We start from the raw sequence: 19,012 nt of genomic DNA, 5'->3' as shown, positions 1-19,012 counted from the left end.
CAGCACCTCCCACCTTACAGTCCCTTCAGACAGACAGGTAGCAGCACCTCCCACTTTACAGTCCCTTCAGACAGACAGGTAGCAGCACCTCCCACCTTACAGTCCCTTCAGACAGACAGGTAGCAGCACCTCCCACCTTACTGTCCCTTCAGACAGACAGGTAGCAGCACCTCCCACCTTACAGTCCCTTCAGACAGACAGGTAGCAGCACCTCCCACCTTACAGTCCCTTCAGACAGACAGGTAGCAGCACCTCCCACTTTACTGTCCCTTCAGACAGACAGGTAGCAGCACCTCCCACCTTACAGTCCCTTCAGACAGACAGGTAGCAGCACCTCCCACCTTACAGTCCCTTCAGACAGACAGGTAGCAGCACCTCCCACTTTACTGTCCCTTCAGACAGACAGGTAGCAGCACCTCCCACCTTACAGTCCCTTCAGACAGACAGGTAGCAGCACCTCCCACCTTACTGTCCCTTCAGACAGACAGGTAGCAGCAACTCCCACTTTACAGTCCCTTCAGACAGACAGACAGACAGCAGCACCTCCCACCTTACAGTCCCTTCAGACAGACAGGTAGCAGCACCTCCCACCTTACAGTCCCTTCAGACAGACAGGTAGCAGCACCTCCCACTTTACAGTCCCTTCAGACAGACAGGTAGCAGCACCTCCCACCTTACAGTCCCTTCAGACAGACAGGTAGCAGCACCTCCCACCTTACAGTCCCTTCAGACAGACAGGTAGCAGCACCTCCCACCTTACAGTCCCTTCAGACAGACAGGTAGCAGCACCTCCCACCTTACAGTCCCTTCAGACAGACAGGTAGCAGCAACTCCCACTTTACAGTCCCTTCAGACAGACAGACAGCAGCACCTCCCACCTTACAGTCCCTTCAGACAGACAGGTAGCAGCACCTCCCACCTTACAGTCCCTTCAGACAGACAGGTAGCAGCACCTCCCACCTTACCTCTCTTAAAGAGCACCTTCGGGGGAGAGCATTGCAAAACTGGCCCCGGTAATGGTACAAATCTCAACCTGTCGTTCAATGGACAGCTTCCCCCCCCCCCCCCCCCCCCATCTATGTATATACTCGCATTTTAGACTCTGTTACTAACTGTATATCTGTAGACTTGGTATGTCTTAAATGTCCGGTTAGGATGTATTAGAACGAAATCTAAAATGAAAATTGTAAACAAGCAATCTGTATGTAAAAAAACCACCTGTATGTAAATTGTAAATAAGCCATCTGTATGTCAAATATGTCTTATATGTCTTAAATGATATGATGAATTGGAAATGGGGGACCCTGATGTAAACAAGACGAAAGTCTTTCTCTGGTCTGCATCCTCTTAACAATTGTATGTTTTGAGCTGTACTGTACTGTACCCAATATACAAGCTGTTAATAAACTTTTCAATCAATCAATCAATCAACAGTCCCTTCAGACAGACAGACAGCAGCACCTCCCACCTTACAGTCCCTTCAGACAGACAGGTAGCAGCACCTCCCACCTTACAGTCCCTTCAGACAGACAGACAGCAGCACCTCCCACCTTACTGTCCCTTCAGACAGACAGGTAGCAGCACCTCCCACTTTACAGTCCCTTCAGACAGACAGGTAGCAGCACCTCCCACTTTACTGTCCCTTCAGACAGACAGGTAGCAGCACCTCCCACTTTACAGTCCCTTCAGACAGACAGACAGCAGCACCTCCCACTTTACAGTCCCTTCAGACAGACAGACAGCAGCACCTCCCACCTTACAGTCCCTTCAGACAGAGAGGTAGCAGCACCTCCCACTTTACAGTCCCTTCAGACAGACAGGTAGCAGCACCTCCCACCTTACTGTCCCTTCAGACAGACAGGTAGCAGCACCTCCCACTTTACAGTCCCTTCAGACAGACAGACAGCAGCACCTCCCACCTTACTGTCCCTTCAGACAGACAGGTAGCAGCACCTCCCACCTTACAGTCCCTTCAGACAGACAGACAGACAGCAGCACCTCCCACCTTACTGTCCCTTCAGACAGACAGGTAGCAGCACCTCCCACCTTACAGTCCCTTCAGACAGACAGGTAGCAGCACCTCCCACCTTACAGTCCCTTCAGACAGACAGGTAGCAGCACCTCCCACCTTACTGTCCCTTCAGACAGACAGGTAGAAGCACCTCCCACTTTACTGTCCCTTCAGACAGACAGGTAGCAGCACCTCCCACCTTACAGTCCCTTCAGACAGACAGGTAGCAGCACCTCCCACCTTACAGTCCCTTCAGACAGACAGGTAGCAGCACCTCCCACCTTACTGTCCCTTCAGACAGACAGGTAGCAGCACCTCCCACTTTACTGTCCCTTCAGACAGACAGGTAGCAGCACCTCCCACTTTACTGTCCCTTCAGACAGACAGGTAGCAGCACCTCCCACTTTACTGTCCCTTCAGACAGACAGGTAGCAGCACCTCCCACTTTACAGTCCCTTCAGACAGACAGGTAGCAGCACCTCCCACTTTACTGTCCCTTCAGACAGACAGGTAGCAGCACCTCCCACTTTACTGTCCCTTCAGACAGACAGGTAGCAGCACCTCCCACTTTACAGTCCCTTCAGACAGACAGGTAGCAGCACCTCCCACCTTACTGTCCCTTCAGACAGACAGGTAGCAGCACCTCCCACTTTACAGTCCCTTCAGACAGACAGGTAGCAGCACCTCCCACTTTACAGTCCCTTCAAACAGACAGACAGCAGCACCTCCCACTTTACTGTCCCTTCAGACAGACAGGTAGCAGCACCTCCCACTTTACAGTCCCTTCAGACAGACAGACAGCAGCACCTCCCACTTTACAGTCCCTTCAGACAGACAGACAGCAGCACCTCCCACCTTACAGTCCCTTCAGACAGACAGACAGCAGCACCTCCCACCGTACTGTCCCTTCAGACAGACAGGTAGCAGCACCTCCCACTTTACAGTCCCTTCAGACAGACAGGTAGCAGCACCTCCCACTTTACAGTCCCTTCAGACAGACAGACAGCAGCACCTCCCACCTTACTGTCCCTTCAGACAGACAGGTAGCAGCACCTCCCACCTTACAGTCCCTTCAGACAGACAGACAGACAGCAGCACCTCCCACCTTACTGTCCCTTCAGACAGACAGGTAGAAGCACCTCCCACTTTACTGTCCCTTCAGACAGACAGGTAGCAGCACCTCCCACCTTACAGTCCCTTCAGACAGACAGGTAGCAGCACCTCCCACCTTACTGTCCCTTCAGACAGACAGGTAGCAGCAACTCCCACTTTACTGTCCCTTCAGACAGACAGGTAACAGCACCTCCCACTTTACTGTCCCTTCAGACAGACAGGTAGCAGCACCTCCCACCTTACTGTCCCTTCAGACAGACAGGTAGCAGCACCTCCCACTTTACAGTCCCTTCAGACAGACAGGTAGCAGCACCTCCCACTTTACAGTCCCTTCAGACAGACAGGTAGCAGCACCTCCCACTTTACTGTCCCTTCAGACAGACAGGTAGCAGCACCTCCCACTTTACTGTCCCTTCAGACAGACAGGTAGCAGCACCTCCCACTTTACTGTCCCTTCAGACAGACAGGTAGCAGCACCTCCCACTTTACAGTCCCTTCAGACAGACAGGTAGCAGCACCTCCCACTTTACTGTCCCTTCAGACAGACAGGTAGCAGCACCTCCCACTTTACTGTCCCTTCAGACAGACAGGTAGCAGCACCTCCCACTTTACAGGTAAGCAGCACCTCCCACCTTACAGTCACTTCAGACAGACAGGTAGCAGCACCTCCCACTTTACTGTCCCTTCAGACAGACAGGTAGCAGCACCTCCCACTTTACAGTCCCTTCAGACAGACAGGTAGCAGCACCTCCCACCTTACTGTCCCTTCAGACAGACAGGTAGCAGCACCTCCCACTTTACAGTCCCTTCAGACAGACAGGTAGCAGCACCTCCCACTTTACAGTCCCTTGTTATGCCGGCTTTTCTTGGCTTATTTTGAAGGTGAGTGGTGATAAATAAATGACTAAGCTGCCAGTGCCTCGAGTTTACAGCTAATTAGCTAAAAGACAATAACACATATAGTTAACTAAGGTAGGCTAACTAAGGTAGGCTACCAGCTAATGGATAAGTTAGCTCAAGGTTTAGCTAAGGCAATTTATCATGGGCATACAGGCTAATGTACTGTACTTAAGGGGAGACACTACAGGTGAATACAGTAACATGTATATCTAATAACGTCATCACAATCGCCACATTGATATGCAAATTAGTGAAAAAAGTGTCAAAATACAATACTTTAATTTAGGTAAGGGGTGCGAGGCCGAACTCTTCAAGTTAATCTACAGTGAAGCACTATTACAGGCATGTACATAGTTTGATGTTTTTATTTTTATTTTGTAATTGTTACGTTTATTCTGGTTTGCTTTGTGTTCGTATCTTTTATATCTTTAAGTTGGATTGAATTGGATACTACAATAAGGTAAAGAAAATAAGTAGCAATAGCAGTATCTATTGTAAGTGGCTGAGAGGCAGGGTAGTGGGAGGCACCTATGGCGCATTTCCACTGCAGCGGGTAGCTCGCTTTAAGCGTGCCGAGCCGTGCGGGGCCCGTTTTTGGTTGCGTTTCCACTTGGCCTAGTACCGGCTAGCGGGTCCTAATTCACAGTTTTTCTGGCCCCATAAAATCGTGGTTCTAGGGCCAGGAACAACCAGGCTGAGTCGGGCTGAGTATACTAAACTAGAGAGAGAATCGCTGGCAAGGGGCTACAACTACAACAAGATGAACATATTTGACCGTGATTTAATTGTAATACACGTTTCAAAATGATGCCGAAGTAACAACATACTGATACCGGATAGTTTGCAGACAGACGGCAGGCGAAAAACCCTTTTAAAATGCGTGTTTTCTAAATGGAGCTTGGCTAAGCTAACGTTATATATGCTCCGACCGTCCACACTCACAACAACGGCCTACAGACATAAATAAACCAGCGACTGTATTCGCCATGACACAGGCAGTCTGTGGTTTGTACTTGTTTAACTTGTGTCTAGTTTCTGAACAGATATGAAGAGCTGTGAGCTCTGAGTGCTAAGAGCTAACGGCTGTGTTGTTTTTCTGGGGCGCTCATTGAAGATGACGTCACGGCTCTGCCTACACTGCGTTACTATAGTAACTACCCCAGTTCCTAAACTGTAATGGAAGCGCAGCATTAAAGTGAGCCGGGCCTAATAAGGCCTAACCAAACCGAGCGAGGCCGAGCCGAGTGCCCGTTTCCTGTGTCCATGGGGACACTAAATTATACCCCACATGCCTCATCCACCTTACCACGATTAAAGGCAGCTGTAAGCTGAAAGTGGGAGTGGTTCCTTCCCTACCAGTCCCAGTCTTGGTGGGGCGAGACTGCCCACTATACAAGAGCCTGCGGCACCAGAAGGAGGTGAGTCCCAAAAAGCCCAAGCGTGCCAAAGGAAAACGAGGGAAAGGACAAATTGCCACCCAGGGTACTTCTCCTCAGCTGTCCCCCAAAGTTGTGTGTGCTGTGCCGGAGGAGCAGAGAGGAAACCAATCTTCCAGTGCAGATGAGGCAAATGATAACCCTTGTTATCCCTTGCAAATGAAGACCCCAATTTGTTGCATGCACGCAGCAATGTTACGGAAATAGAGGGAAAACCAGTTCCAGGAGTAGACAATGAGGTGGCCAAAGTTGAATACGGTCCAGGGCTATCCAAAGCTCAGTTACAGCAAACCAAGGAACTGGTTCAGCAGAGTTTGGAGGTGTTCTCACTACGACCTGGACGCACAACGATGGTGGAACATCAAATCCACACAGAGCCGGGCCAAAAGGTAAAGATGCGGCCATTGAGCAAGAAGAAGTGCAGAAAATGCTGGCTGAAGATGATTGAAGAAGCTCACAGTGAGTGGACCAGCCCTGTCGTTCTGGTTCCTAAGCCAGACAAAACCAACAGGTTCTGAAATGATTTCAGAAAATTGAATGAAATCTCCAAGTTTGATGTGTATCCTATGCCCAGGATAGATGAGCTAATTGATCGGCTTGGGGAAGCCAGGTATATCAGCACTCTGGACTTGACGAAAGGGTATTGGCAGGTCCCACTTGAAGCAGCCTCAAAAGAGAAGACGGCCTTCGCCACCCCCACAGGGCTGTACCAGTATACTGTGCTTCCCTTCGGGCTTCATGGAGCACCAGCCACGTTCCAGAGACTGATGGACAAGGTTCTGAGGCCACATCGTGAGTATGCAGCTGCCTATTAGATGACGTTGTTATCCACAGTGACTCATGGGATAGCCATCTCATAAGGCTTGCAGCAGTGCTGGAATCTCTCCGCAGGACGGGCTTGCCAGCCAATCCAAGAAAATGCAAGCTTGGACTGGAGGAAGCCGAATACCTGGGCTTCACCATTGGGCGCGGCAACGTTAGACCACAAGAAAGGAAGGTTCAGGCGATCCAGGACTGGCCAGGGCCATCAACAAAGAAACAGGTGAAAACATTCTTGGGTCTGACATCCTACTATTGCCGTTTCATCCCAAACTTCTCCACAGTAGCCTCTGCCCTTACAGACCTGACCAGAGACTCACAGCCGCTAATGGTCAAGTGGACAGGAGAGGCTGAACACGCCTTTGAGGGACTGAAGAGGGCTCTCTGTGCACGGCCGGTGTTGGTGACCCCAGACTTCAGCCGGGGGATGATTGTGCAGACGGATGCGTCAGAGGTGGGCATAGTAGCAGTACTATCCCAGGAGGTTCACGGTGAGGAACATCCTGTCATGTACATCAGCCGGAAGCTGAACACAAGGGAACAAGGGAATGCTACTGTGGAGAAAGAAGGCCTAGCAATAAAATGGGCGCTTGATCGCCTCCGGTATTACCTCTTGGGACGTCACTTCACTCTGGTAACTGATCATGCCCCACTGATCTGGATGGCAAATAAAAAAGACACAAACGCTAAAGTAGGAAGGTGGTTTGTCTCACTACAGGAGTTTAACTTTTCTATCGTACACAGAGCCGGAGCCAAGCATGGGAGTGCAGATGCCCTGTCCCGTAGAGATGCCCTGTGGACCAAGGTCGCCTCTCCTAGGCCAGAACTGAAGGGGGGTGTTTAAGGGGCTGAGAGGCAGGGTAGTGGGAGGCACCAACATTCCCAACAGGTGGCTCCACCCTCTTCCAATTAGCAGTATTGGGAGCAGGTGTGGAGACCTCACACCTGGTGCTAATCACTCCCTCAAGGGAGACAAAGCACACAGAGTTGCTCAGTTGTGTGTGGCACATGGAGGGAGCAGGAGGCTCCCAGCGTGAGGAAACATTTTGGTAAGCTGGTAAGTCGGGTAGCGGCCCGGCTACGTTAGCCTTTGTTTAATTGAAGGTATTTTTGAGTTTGATAGCAATAAAGCCTTTTTTGGGTTTGAACACTGCCTCTGTCATGATTGCTGCACTACCACTTTTCTCTTTATCTGCCCAGTCCTGTTAAACTATATAAAAAGTGTAACATGAAGAAAGTAGTGTGGTAGCAGTAAGTATTTAGTATATATAAGTATAGAGTTATTTACAGATTGTAGAGTATTAAATAGTCTTACTAGGAAGTAGCAGCCAGTAATAATAATAATCATAAATCATTAGGGATGTAACGATACCAAAAACTCACGGTACGATAATATCGTGATTAAAAAGTCCACGGTACCATATTTATCGCGATATTGAAAAATAAAGAAAAAAAAAATGTGAATTTTTTTTATTTTTTTATTTTTATTAAATAATACATCTGATTTGTACAGCATTTTAGTAGGATAGTAGTATTTTAAAGTGTCAACAATATAATAATCAGACCCTGCAATAGAATAAATCAAATTTCACTTTAGTTTTTCAAGTAACTCAACTCTAACTCACTCACTCACTCACTCACTCACTCACTCACTCACTCACTCACTCACTCACTCACTCACTCACTCACTCAGCGTCATCAAGGTTATCTTTTAGGAATATGAGCATGTCCACATTTCCAGGTAGAAGCTGGGATGTTTGGGTGTTTACAAAATCCCCTGCTGTGGAAACAACTCTCTTGCTTGGTACTGATGTTGCTGGGAGAGAGATATGCTTTGGCCATGGGTGACAGCAGTGGGTCAAACTGTGCATTGTCTCTCTGCCACTTCAAAAACAATACAGTGTTTGCCAAGAAGGTGAGGCTTATTGACAGAGATATAAATATACTGTTGGTACTTGTCAATGTCTCTAGGTGTGTACATGTAGCCCTGTAAATACCATGTCCTTTTGTGTTATCTGTTGTTTTATGGTCATGTTGTAACCTACTTGCTGCCATGCTGGACCGGTCTCCCTTGAAAAAGAGATCGATAATCTCAATGGGACCATCTGGTTAAATAAAGGTTTAAAAATACTACACTAATACAGAAGAGGATTAGGGCCACATGTACTTCTTTTTGTTCTGACATTAAAGTCAGAATTCTGTTTGAATGCATAGTTATTTCTTTGGCGAGTACAACTTAACCTTACTGATAGAAACAAATACCAAATAAGAGACACATCCTCATAAGCCCGAATTAGAAATAAGAATATAGAATGATCAACACGGGCAGCTTCACTCCCAACAGGACTGAATCCATGTTGTCAGTTGGCCTTTAAAGAGCTGGGGGCCTGGGCCTTCCTCTCATGTTGCACGTCTCAAAGTGTGTATGGGAGAGAGAGGTTGTGAGAGAGAGAGGAGTGAGAGTGACAGTGAAAGATAGAGCTCAGAAATAGATGACAACGTCCGCCTCTCTGAACTTCACACAGGCTTAATATCAATCCTACACCTGCTGCTCTATTTATCACAGAGCTGATCCTGGGCTGCTGCAACAGGCTGGCCTCCTGGTGCAGTGTTCCAGTGCTCAGCAGAGGGTAGATGAGTGTGTGCAGGGTGCAGCTTCTCAAGACAGAACACATATCATTTACCAACCCTCACAGAGACCTGGTGGCTACATATTTAAGTGTTGGTTAGAAGTATAAGTGTGTTTAAGCTTTCCCCAGAGGTGGGACAAGTAATCAGGTCTTGTACTTAAGTAAACGTAGAAGTACCAGTGCAGTGCTCATTGAACAGTCGGACACAAATTGCCTAAAGTCCTTCGTCCAAGGTGTTATAGTGTGCTTTGTCAAGGAACTAAAGCAAGAACCAAGCTTTAACCAGGTATCTTTCATTTCCAACTACCCAGTATTTGAGTTTCTTAGAGTTGACACTTAGCTAACAAAACATAACTTCACGGTAAAATCACGAAACAGTTGTTGCTAACGCTAGCCATGCTAACTGTCATAACGGTTTTAATGTTATGTTGGCAGTGAAGAAAATAAGTGTTCTTTATAAATATCAGAGGTGGGAGAAGTACTCAGATCTTGTACTTGAGTAAAAGTAGAAGTACTCAGAACTTGTACTTGAGTAAAAGTAGAAGTACTCAGATATTGTACTTGAGTAAAAGTAGAAGTACTCAGATATTGTACTTGAGTAAAAGTAGAAGTACTCAGATCTTGTACTAGAAGTACCAGAGTGTAGGAATACTCTGTCACAGTAAAAGTCCTGAATTCAAAATGTTCCTCAAGTAAAAGTAGAAAAGTATTCTCATCAAAATATAGTGAAAGTAGCGACAGTAAAAGTAGTCATTGTGCAGATTGGTCCATTTCAGAATAATATATATGATATGTTTTATAATGATTGATCATGAAAGTGTTCTCAAAGCTGGTGAAGGTGCAGCTAGTTTGAATGACTTTGTATACTGCAGGGTAGCTTGTGGATTTACTCCAGGTGGAACTAAAGTCTGATTCAACACTTGATTACATTTCACATCATTCATCCACATCTGTGAAGTAACTAAAGTATTAAATACATGTAGTGGAGTAGAAGTACAAAGTAGCAACATGTTGAAATACTCAAGTACAGTAAAAGTCTCTCAAAATTGAACTTAAGAACAGAACTTGAGTAAATGTACTTACTTACTTTACACCACTGCCTATATCATTTTGACACTCGCCTGATGGCTACACAATGTTTGTCTCCGTCAGTTTGAATGATGAGGGGTTTAAGCTTTATCCTATGATGGAATGCTGTATGGTGTGATGAGAGTTGTTTATCATCCAGTTGTTTTGAATACTTGTACTTCGAGGTAGGTGACTTTTGTTTATCAGTTAAAGGAACTAGCTGATCCACATTTCACACATTCTTGTCGTAGATAACCCAGACGTACAGACTGTGATCGTGAGTCACCTGAGTTATATTTTATATTTGTTAGTGAGGAGCAAATTATGTATACTTACTACTGAGTAGATAAGTATTGTTTAAATCATCAAAACACATCATGCTTCTTATGAAAAAAGTGTTAAAAGTACAATATTTCCCTCTAAGAGGAAGTGAAGTAGAAGTTTAACTTATTCAAGTAAAGTACAAACCACACAAAATATAACTTAAGTCAAGTATTTGAGTAAATGTACTTAGTTACCTTCCACCACTGTACAATGAATGAGCCTCCTTTACCAATCTCATCCTATTGCATTCAGGTGTGTTCTATAGAAAGTGTTTCGAACTGTGAGTGTGCCATTTCATCATAATTAGGTCAACTTCCCACCAGTGCCCATAATAGGGCAAGAGACTAAAGGGCTGTACATACAGAGAATCACTAAATATTCATAGAAGTTGAAATACTAAAGTATAGAATGCATAAATGGAAGTGTAAAGAGGGTGGAGCACCGGACTCCAAATGTTCAAAAATACTTCAATAATTGTGTAAAAAATAATATTATGTTTGATTACTGTAGTGTTTATTCATTTTAGACTCTTCTGCAGGAGTTGATTTAAAGAAGAAATATATCCTTATGAAACAATGAGGACAACAAATAATAACATCACTTTGTAACACTCGCACTACTATTGGCTAGCGCTCCAAAACATTGTACGTGACGCTAAGGTGCGGAACATTTCTAAGCAGTTGACCAATCACACCAGAGCCGGCCAAAGACTGTATCTGGTGGAAACAACAGGCCAAGCCTCTGTTCAAAGAAGCACATAAGAAAGTCCCAACACCCCTGATAAACATGTTGTATCTTGTGTCATTTTTTAAAAAGGGGGTTGTGAGGGTGCCAGGTTTTTCACCATCATGCCAAAACAAGACTGTCTGGCAAATGAAGACTTAGTCAGAGACACTGTGCAGAGGCACTGGGTGGATGAATACACTGTTGTTAAGAAATAGATCCAGAGTGTAACTCCCCCTGAACCAGAGGCCTGTACTACGTAGTACGAAGCAGGATTTTGGCTTAGCCGGCTAACTTCAGGGAAAACTCGGTGTTTCCGGTCCTACGACGCTGGTTCTCTTTTTAGCCGGCTAGATCTCCATGGTAACTGATGCTGAACGGCTAACCTGCTCCGGAGCAGGTTAGGTTGCAGGCTAAGAGCTCAACTCAGTGAAAGCACCGCCTGCTGACCAATCAGAGCTCAGTGTGCAGAGTTTAAAGCGATCAAGTCATATTACAGGAGAAAGGAAATACAGAAAAGCTGCCGTCGCAGGAAAGACGGCCGGCAAAAATCACCGACTGTGTGAACGTGAACATTAATAGAATATCACCTCCATCTTCAGAGCAATCTGACTATTATAACATTAGCGTTAAGAAAGCTTACTTAAATATCTGCCACAACATAAGTAACCGGATCAGAGTAACATTACGTACAGTCCGCGGCATATCACTTCATAATGTATCATATATTTTCTTATCTGAGTCAGCTGAGCCGTATCTGGCCGTGCAACACTCACAGTGTCACATACTGTATGCAGAAGTATTATTTTAAGCAACACATTAAGTTGACGAAACACTCGATTCAAATGTAATGAAAGTCAGATCGTGTCTTAGACGAGCAGTGATATCATAAACCTGTTAATGTAGGCAGGGCCGTTTCTAGCTTTTTGGGGGCCCTATGCAAGATGCTGTTTGGGGGCCCTAGTTTTTACAGTTTTTTAACTACAATGGGGGGATTCCGAAGCCTTTAAGATGATCTGTGGAGATGTTACACTTTAATAGGAAAACAGGCTAATTTCACGAAAACCAAGCAATTGAAAATTACAAAAAATGATATTAAAAAGATAAACAATAAGGCTCCTCTATGTCAATAAATGCAAGAGATGCAGCATTTTGTCAACAATGTTTAATTTACATGTTTCATCTTCCTCAGATGTCACTCATTGGCTGACAGCCCAACGATGATTTTGACTTTATTACCCCAAAAACACAAGACACAGCTTTGCTATCATTGCAGTTTAGTCGGGTTTATATCCTACATTGGATTTGTAAGCATATAATGCTTCACAGAACACTCACAGGAGGGGGCTTGGCTGTCTACAAATAAAGACGGCTCATTTTAATTCTCCCCAAATATATTGAGGCTGAACCTGAACTTTGAATTCTCTGCTCCCATCATAATCTTGGCAATCTTGTTCAAATTGTGAATGCAGAATTAAAAATACTATGTAACTGGTTTGCAGTTAATAAATGATCCCTTAATGTGGCCAAAACAAATGACATGTTATTCAATACAAAGTCTGAGAGTAGAAATGACTGCATTATACGGATTTGCAATACAGAGATAGAAAAAATTGGTGCATGTACATTTTTAGGACTGCTTGTTGACGAAAAACTAAATTGGAAGCACCATATAAATTATGTACAGACTAAACTGTCAAAAACAGGTATTTTGTATCATACTAAGAACATTCTTGAAGAAAATATACTCTTTATAACAGTCTATTTCTCCCTTACCTTTACTACTGCTCCGATATATGGGGAAACACGTACTCAACAAATCTACAAAAAATAATAACATCCCAAAAAAAAGTGTTACGAATAGTCTGTGGTGTTGGTAAATATGAACACACAACTCCCATATTTAAAAAAACTCAATCTATTAAAATGTGTTGAGATAGTACAGCTTAAAACAGTACTGATTATGCACAACATTTTCCATAAGAAAATGCCTAATAACATTCAAAAGCAGTTCCAAACCCCAGCGTGAACATATGAATGTAAAAAAAGTCACTTGAAAATAAGTGTTCACAATGTTTATATGCAATTATGCATATATTATTATTATTATTATTAATTTGCCAAGTACATGTGTACATATGTATATATTTATATATAGTATTTTCATTTCCAAAAAAAGATAGTTGAAACTGCTATTGACATGTGCAGAAAATGACCCTATATCTAGTTTTCGTATATATATATATATATATATATATATATATATATATATATATATATATATATGCATTTATTGTTTTCCTGCCCTAACTTTTATTTAATTGTTTCTCCCGTTTTCTTTATTTCTTTGTACTCCTTCATTTCTATACGTTTTTGACGCAATAATGCCGATGTTGTATTAGGATGATGCACGGGAGGGCTACTTTCCATAAGCTATGCTTCAGCCCTCCCACTTCTACTAATTTTGTTCATCTTTGTGTGGATGAATTATACTGTTTTTGTTTTTTGGATGAATAAAAAAAAAAAAAATTACTTTCAGCTTGGGGGCCCCCTAGTGGCCGCGGGGGCCCTATGCATCTGCATAGTCCGCCTATAGCAGTGTTTCTCAAACTTTTTCATACCAAGGACCACTTAACCAATAAAAAAACACTCGCGGACCACCTAACTCCACAAATATCCAAAAACACATCGTTTTTTACATATCGCCTGAAAATGGTACAAACAAGTGGCCACATGTGTGATGAAGGTGTTTATCTGGGTTATATCATGCAATCGAAAGTGAAACTTAAGCTCGCTCCATTGCGGAGATATTCCCGCGAGAGTGCGGAAAACTTACATTTATTTATTTATTTCAAATGTGAAATTTTACCAATATACTCACGGACCACTAGGGGGCGCTCACGGACCACCAGTGGTCCGCGGACCACACTTTGAGAAGCACTGGCCTATAGGAAGAAACGGCCCTGAATGTAGCATTCAAACACTTGTTCTGTTACCAGCTGTATTCACCTTGCAGGTGCAGCTCTGTGGCTTTGATCCTGGATCAAGTGTTTAAGTCATGGATGTTTAAAGTTTAACTTCTTCATATGTCTAATATTATAGTTGACTTTTCATTCAGGAAGTATGACGCTGCGCTGTCAGTACGCTTCTCCATGTTTGTGATTGGTCGAATGCTCCAGATACCACCCCTTTCATGTGAACGCGCACCTAACTAGATAGGACACGGCTGGCTTGAGCGATCCACTTGATAACCAGCGTCGTAGTACAGTTTAGCGAGAGCGCGTATGTTTTGGATTAGGCCAACCGGCTAACTCAAACATATCCAGGTTAGGTTGAACCAGCTTCGTAGTACAGGCCTCTGGTGTTGTCCATTTCCCATTATTGATGATGAGCAAATAACAGTATTTCACTCATTTCACTGCTTAACACCTTTGTTATTGTTATCAAACCAAATAGTCTTCCAAGACTGGCAGTAGCCAATAGGACTGGGACACCGTGTGATCTCTATCTATTCATGTTAAACATTGCAACATTATGGAATACTGCCAAGACAAGCAATCTGACTAAATGTAAGGACTGATTCAATACTTGGGTTAAATCATAATTATTGGACACCTTAAAATAAACTGTGACTTCATCAATCCAAGTGATGATATACTAGTAATAATAAGGAGAAGGTTAATAAAAAGTTTGACTAACTATGTCAAAATTACAAAACAATATAAGGTAGTATGCAACCAATAGCCACTTCGATATTGGACATGTAGTGAAATGAGAGTTATATAAGAGTTTAAAATATTATTGGCAAACATAATCTTTTGTTACATAACATAAATACATATTTTTGGCAGGACATTTTAAAGATGAAAACAACTTCTCAATGTTTAGGCTGACATATGCTATGTTAAGTCATTATTGTCCGAAATTGAGTCAAAGTCCCTCTGTCCTCAACATCATTAGATAATAAGATACATTAATAAAAAAGTATTATATTCCTATAAAAATGATTATTATGATGATATCAATTATGAAGTGGTCAGTAAGAATTGCTACTTTGTATAAAAGTAATCATAGTATCACAATATTCACAAAATGTTGCTATGGCTAACTGTCATATTTATCCAAGTATCTCTATTTATCAAAATGATCAGTGTGTGCACAGATGGAAGGCTGACAGGCAGGTAGGCCATCCAAAATGATTGGTCGTGCTTTTTACAGCACCACGGCTTCCATAGATGAAATGTGTTTATGGATTTATTGTCAAAGCATTTAATATATTCATTGCTATCGGGATGTTAAGAGCATTCCATGGAATATAACAACAAGTGTATCTGAAGTGAATTACATACCCCACCTTTAAGATATAAAACATTTGTGGTATAAGACACTTGGATGCTCTCTCAGAGACACGAAGAATTGCTAATATTGAAGGGTTATCCCCGCCACCGTGTCCACTGGAGTATGAGAAAAATAAAGACCACTGCTACTGGAACAGTAGAGCCAGCAAATACAAATATAAATTAAAAAGGGCCCTTTTATGTTCATTTTCAGGTTACTATACCTAAGTAAGTCATAGATTTGACTTATCAAGAGTACGTATGTCATTACTAACATCTACCTACCCTAACAAAGCTCATCAAGGACCCTCACCTCAAAGATCACTCCAGACCTCGTTTAAAAAATACACAATTTCAATATCATAGACTATCTTGCTTCCCTTTCCATTGTGTGTGTAATATAATGTACTATTGTAGGCCATGGGGCAGAGCATAGCAGAGAAAAAGCATAGAACAAGTGTGTCAATCCTGTGGATCACAACCCTATGACGGGATCTAGCAGCGACATGTTGATACTGGTCGTGTGTGTGAAACTTCTTGGCTAGTACAGAACAGAGTCACAGGAAGTGAGGCAAATATACAAGCCAGGGCTGGAGGATTGGAAACACATGCGGACTGCATCATGAGTAATAATAATGGAATTAAAAGAACTACAGTGCCAAAACTGAAGCAGTCAGGCCAACAGCTAATACACTAACAACATATGGTTGTTCTTCAGGACTCTGGTCTACATTGGGTGTGGATATCATCAAGTGTTTGATCTGACTGTGAGCATGACCAAAATGACAAAGCAAGGGTTAGGGTCAGGCCTTTTTTTAATCAGCGTTAGGTTGAACCTCAATATCTTTTTTGGTAACCAACTAAATATAGTATGAATGAACAACAGTCTAGTATTAAAAGGTGCCACTGAATATGATCTTCTTGTTGCTCACACAATTTCAAAATAAAACTAAAATGTCTCAAACAATGTCACAGTTTTTGCCTGGATGGGTAATACATTTAGTTAGCCCCAGGCACCCCTAACAGATTTGATCCGACACCGTGTTTTTGGTTTTGTCAACAGTCTTAACTCTTAAGATGTTCATTTTATACTTATATAAATATACAAAAATAAACATTCTCACAAGCTAAGAATATGTTGCCATTTTTGCTGGTTAAATAACTTTAATTAATTTTCTAAATATTTGTGACAGACAAACAACACTGACTGACCAATGTGTGAGTTATATAAAAAGACACATTGGTGATGTCTCTACCAACAGGGCAAAGCTAGAAAATAGCCCCAGGGACCCAAAAAGCTAACATCTCAAGGGTTAGTTGGACTTGATTTGAATTGCAATTCAAGATTTGTGTTATAGTTGAACTATCAAAACAATTAAATAAATACAAATGATGAAAACTGGGTGAGAATAATGCTCCATAGCAGTGAAATACAGTACGTCTTCAGGGAAATAGCTCGGTCTGTGGGGACTTGGGCATGGGTAAGTCCCGATAGGACCAACAAAAGCAGTGTGATACTGATAGCTGGAGGAGCCAGTCCTTGAGCAAGGCACTGAACCCCCACCCACAAAAAAAAACTGCTCCTTGGCACTGGGAAAAATGTACATCTCTCCATAAAAATGCATGTTTGTGCATATCTGTATTTAGACCTAATGTGTGCATATTTGAGTATACAATAACAGAGTGAAAAACTGAGTTTCCCCTGGGGGGTAAGCAAAGGCTCTTCTTCTTCTTCTTCTTCTTCTTCTTCTTCTTCTTCAGTACGGGGGAGGAATATGAACCCCAGCCCCCCACCCCAACCAGTTATTCTGGGAATGGTGACTAGTCAGAAACATTGGATCAGTTGTGGGATGGCACTGAAGGGGAGGTTTACATGCTCTCATTGTTCTAAGACGGGGTGGATGACCACATCCTTTCCCCACCTGACACTAGATTTAAAAAAACACTTTTTCCTACAAGCAGTGGGGGAAAGTAACTAAGTACATTTACTCAAGTACTGCACTATTTTGTCAAACTTGTACTTTATTTCCATTTTAGCTTCTTTATACTTCTACTCCACTACATTTTGGAAGCATTTATTCTACTTCTTAGTGCCCTACTTTTATTTAACCAGTAGTTACCAGCGACTGTTTACATATGAAAACACATGACATCTTTATATGATATAATGCAGTACACTACTACCAATATACTAAACAAAATATTAAATTGTCTTAATATTAACAAACGACAAAATGTAACTGCTCTTACATGTATTTATAAGCAATTAAAATAAAGAATAATTTAATATTCCATAATAATATAATACTTTCAACAGCCATGGTACATAATAATTTACTTTGGATACTTTAAGTACAATTAGCTGGTAATACTTCTACACTTCTACATCTTGAATTCAGGACTTTCACTTGTAATGAAGTATTTTCAGACCAAAGTATTTCTACTTTACTGAAGTAAAGCATTTCTCCCACCACTGTATTCAGCATGAAGGGCTGCCATAGTCAGGATCCTTCCTACATGGCAACAACTAAATATACTCAGTATTTATTTATTTAAAAAACAGATGCGGAAGTAATGGGGCGTGCCATCTGAAGGTGTGTCACCATATTTAGATGATAATAAAGCACCAGGCTAAAACCTTATTTAAAAAAACCTTCTTAGCACATTGTGTGGCAAAAGCCACCGCTTGTCTGGCATTGTTATATTAAACCATGCAGGGCACGCAGTCCACACGTGAACAGCCCTTAAAAAACGTGTTTTTTTATGAAAAGCTTAAACTTGTATGGATGTTTGCTTCCGCCCCTGAGTGTAAACAGTGGCGGGTGGGTAATAATGATGGAATAACAAGAAAAACTGAAAAAAACATGCAGATTTGTACTTTTGAAAACTGATGAACTGGGTATATATCCTTCAAATGCCTTGTTGTTCTGTGGCGTATATTACTTGGAAATTGTACTATTTTGCCAGTAGCCTATGGCATCACTTTCTCTCCCCATAAACGGCATGCCAAGGGTTTCCTTTTGTTATAAAACGCAACACATATTAACTATTCAAGCTAGAAGTGTTACTTACCATTTCTTTGTGCATTCTATCGTCAGCTCTTGAAATGAAGCAGCAAACTGGAACTTGGATGCTCTCTTTCCGACCCGCTGAAGCCGCTTCCACACCGAAGTCATGGTGAGGATTGTCAAATTACCTCTCAAAGACACGAAGAACTACTAATATTTCACGGTTTATCGTCGCCACCGTGTCCCTCCGCCGGGACCTGAACGGGGGTACCAGAGAGAGAAAGTCCACCTGCTCCGCTGACAGCTCCTCCGCAGCGGTGTGTGCCCGCTCCTCACCGGCTCCGCTGCACAGGCTACAAAACAAACACACCCACCGTCCAGCTAGCATCAAGCTAAACAAGATGAAGCGGAAATTACAGGTTTATGACTTTCAAAATAAAGGGCCTGTTGAATGCAGGTCGTCGGAGCTGCGCTATTATTTATGACGCAGCAAAAAAATCTGGATTTGTTTTTATGTCCAAACACAAAGATGGTGTTTCAAAGGTTTCCCCACACTGCCAAAAATACAATTCCAAGAAATAAAAGCCTTTATTAAGCCTTGTATACTGTTAATGTTAAATATCAATGTACTTAACATACTAGG

The 19,012-nt window shown here is 42.8% G+C and overlaps 1 protein-coding gene across 8 annotated transcripts in view; it reads right to left on the bottom strand.

Moving 5' to 3' along the window:
- LOC117551778 (EH domain-binding protein 1-like protein 1) overlaps window positions 1-18,738 on the bottom strand; it is a 57,424-nt gene extending 38,686 nt beyond the window's left edge. For all 8 annotated transcript variants that reach the window (XM_034224810.1, XM_034224816.1, XM_034224813.1 and 5 more), the window contains exon 1: window positions 18,434-18,738. In XM_034224810.1, the coding sequence (XP_034080701.1) occupies window positions 18,434-18,537 (104 nt within the window). In that variant the 5' untranslated portion in view covers window positions 18,538-18,738. The remainder of the gene's footprint in view (window positions 1-18,433) is intronic.
- Between the last annotated feature and the right edge of the window lie 274 nt (window positions 18,739-19,012).

The sequence above is a fragment of the Gymnodraco acuticeps genome, unplaced genomic scaffold (genome assembly GCF_902827175.1).
Source record: "Gymnodraco acuticeps unplaced genomic scaffold, fGymAcu1.1, whole genome shotgun sequence".
Lineage (NCBI taxonomy): Eukaryota > Metazoa > Chordata > Actinopteri > Perciformes > Bathydraconidae > Gymnodraco > Gymnodraco acuticeps.
Note: the sequence above shows the minus strand (reverse complement) of the source record. Positions and strands in the feature narration are given on the sequence as shown.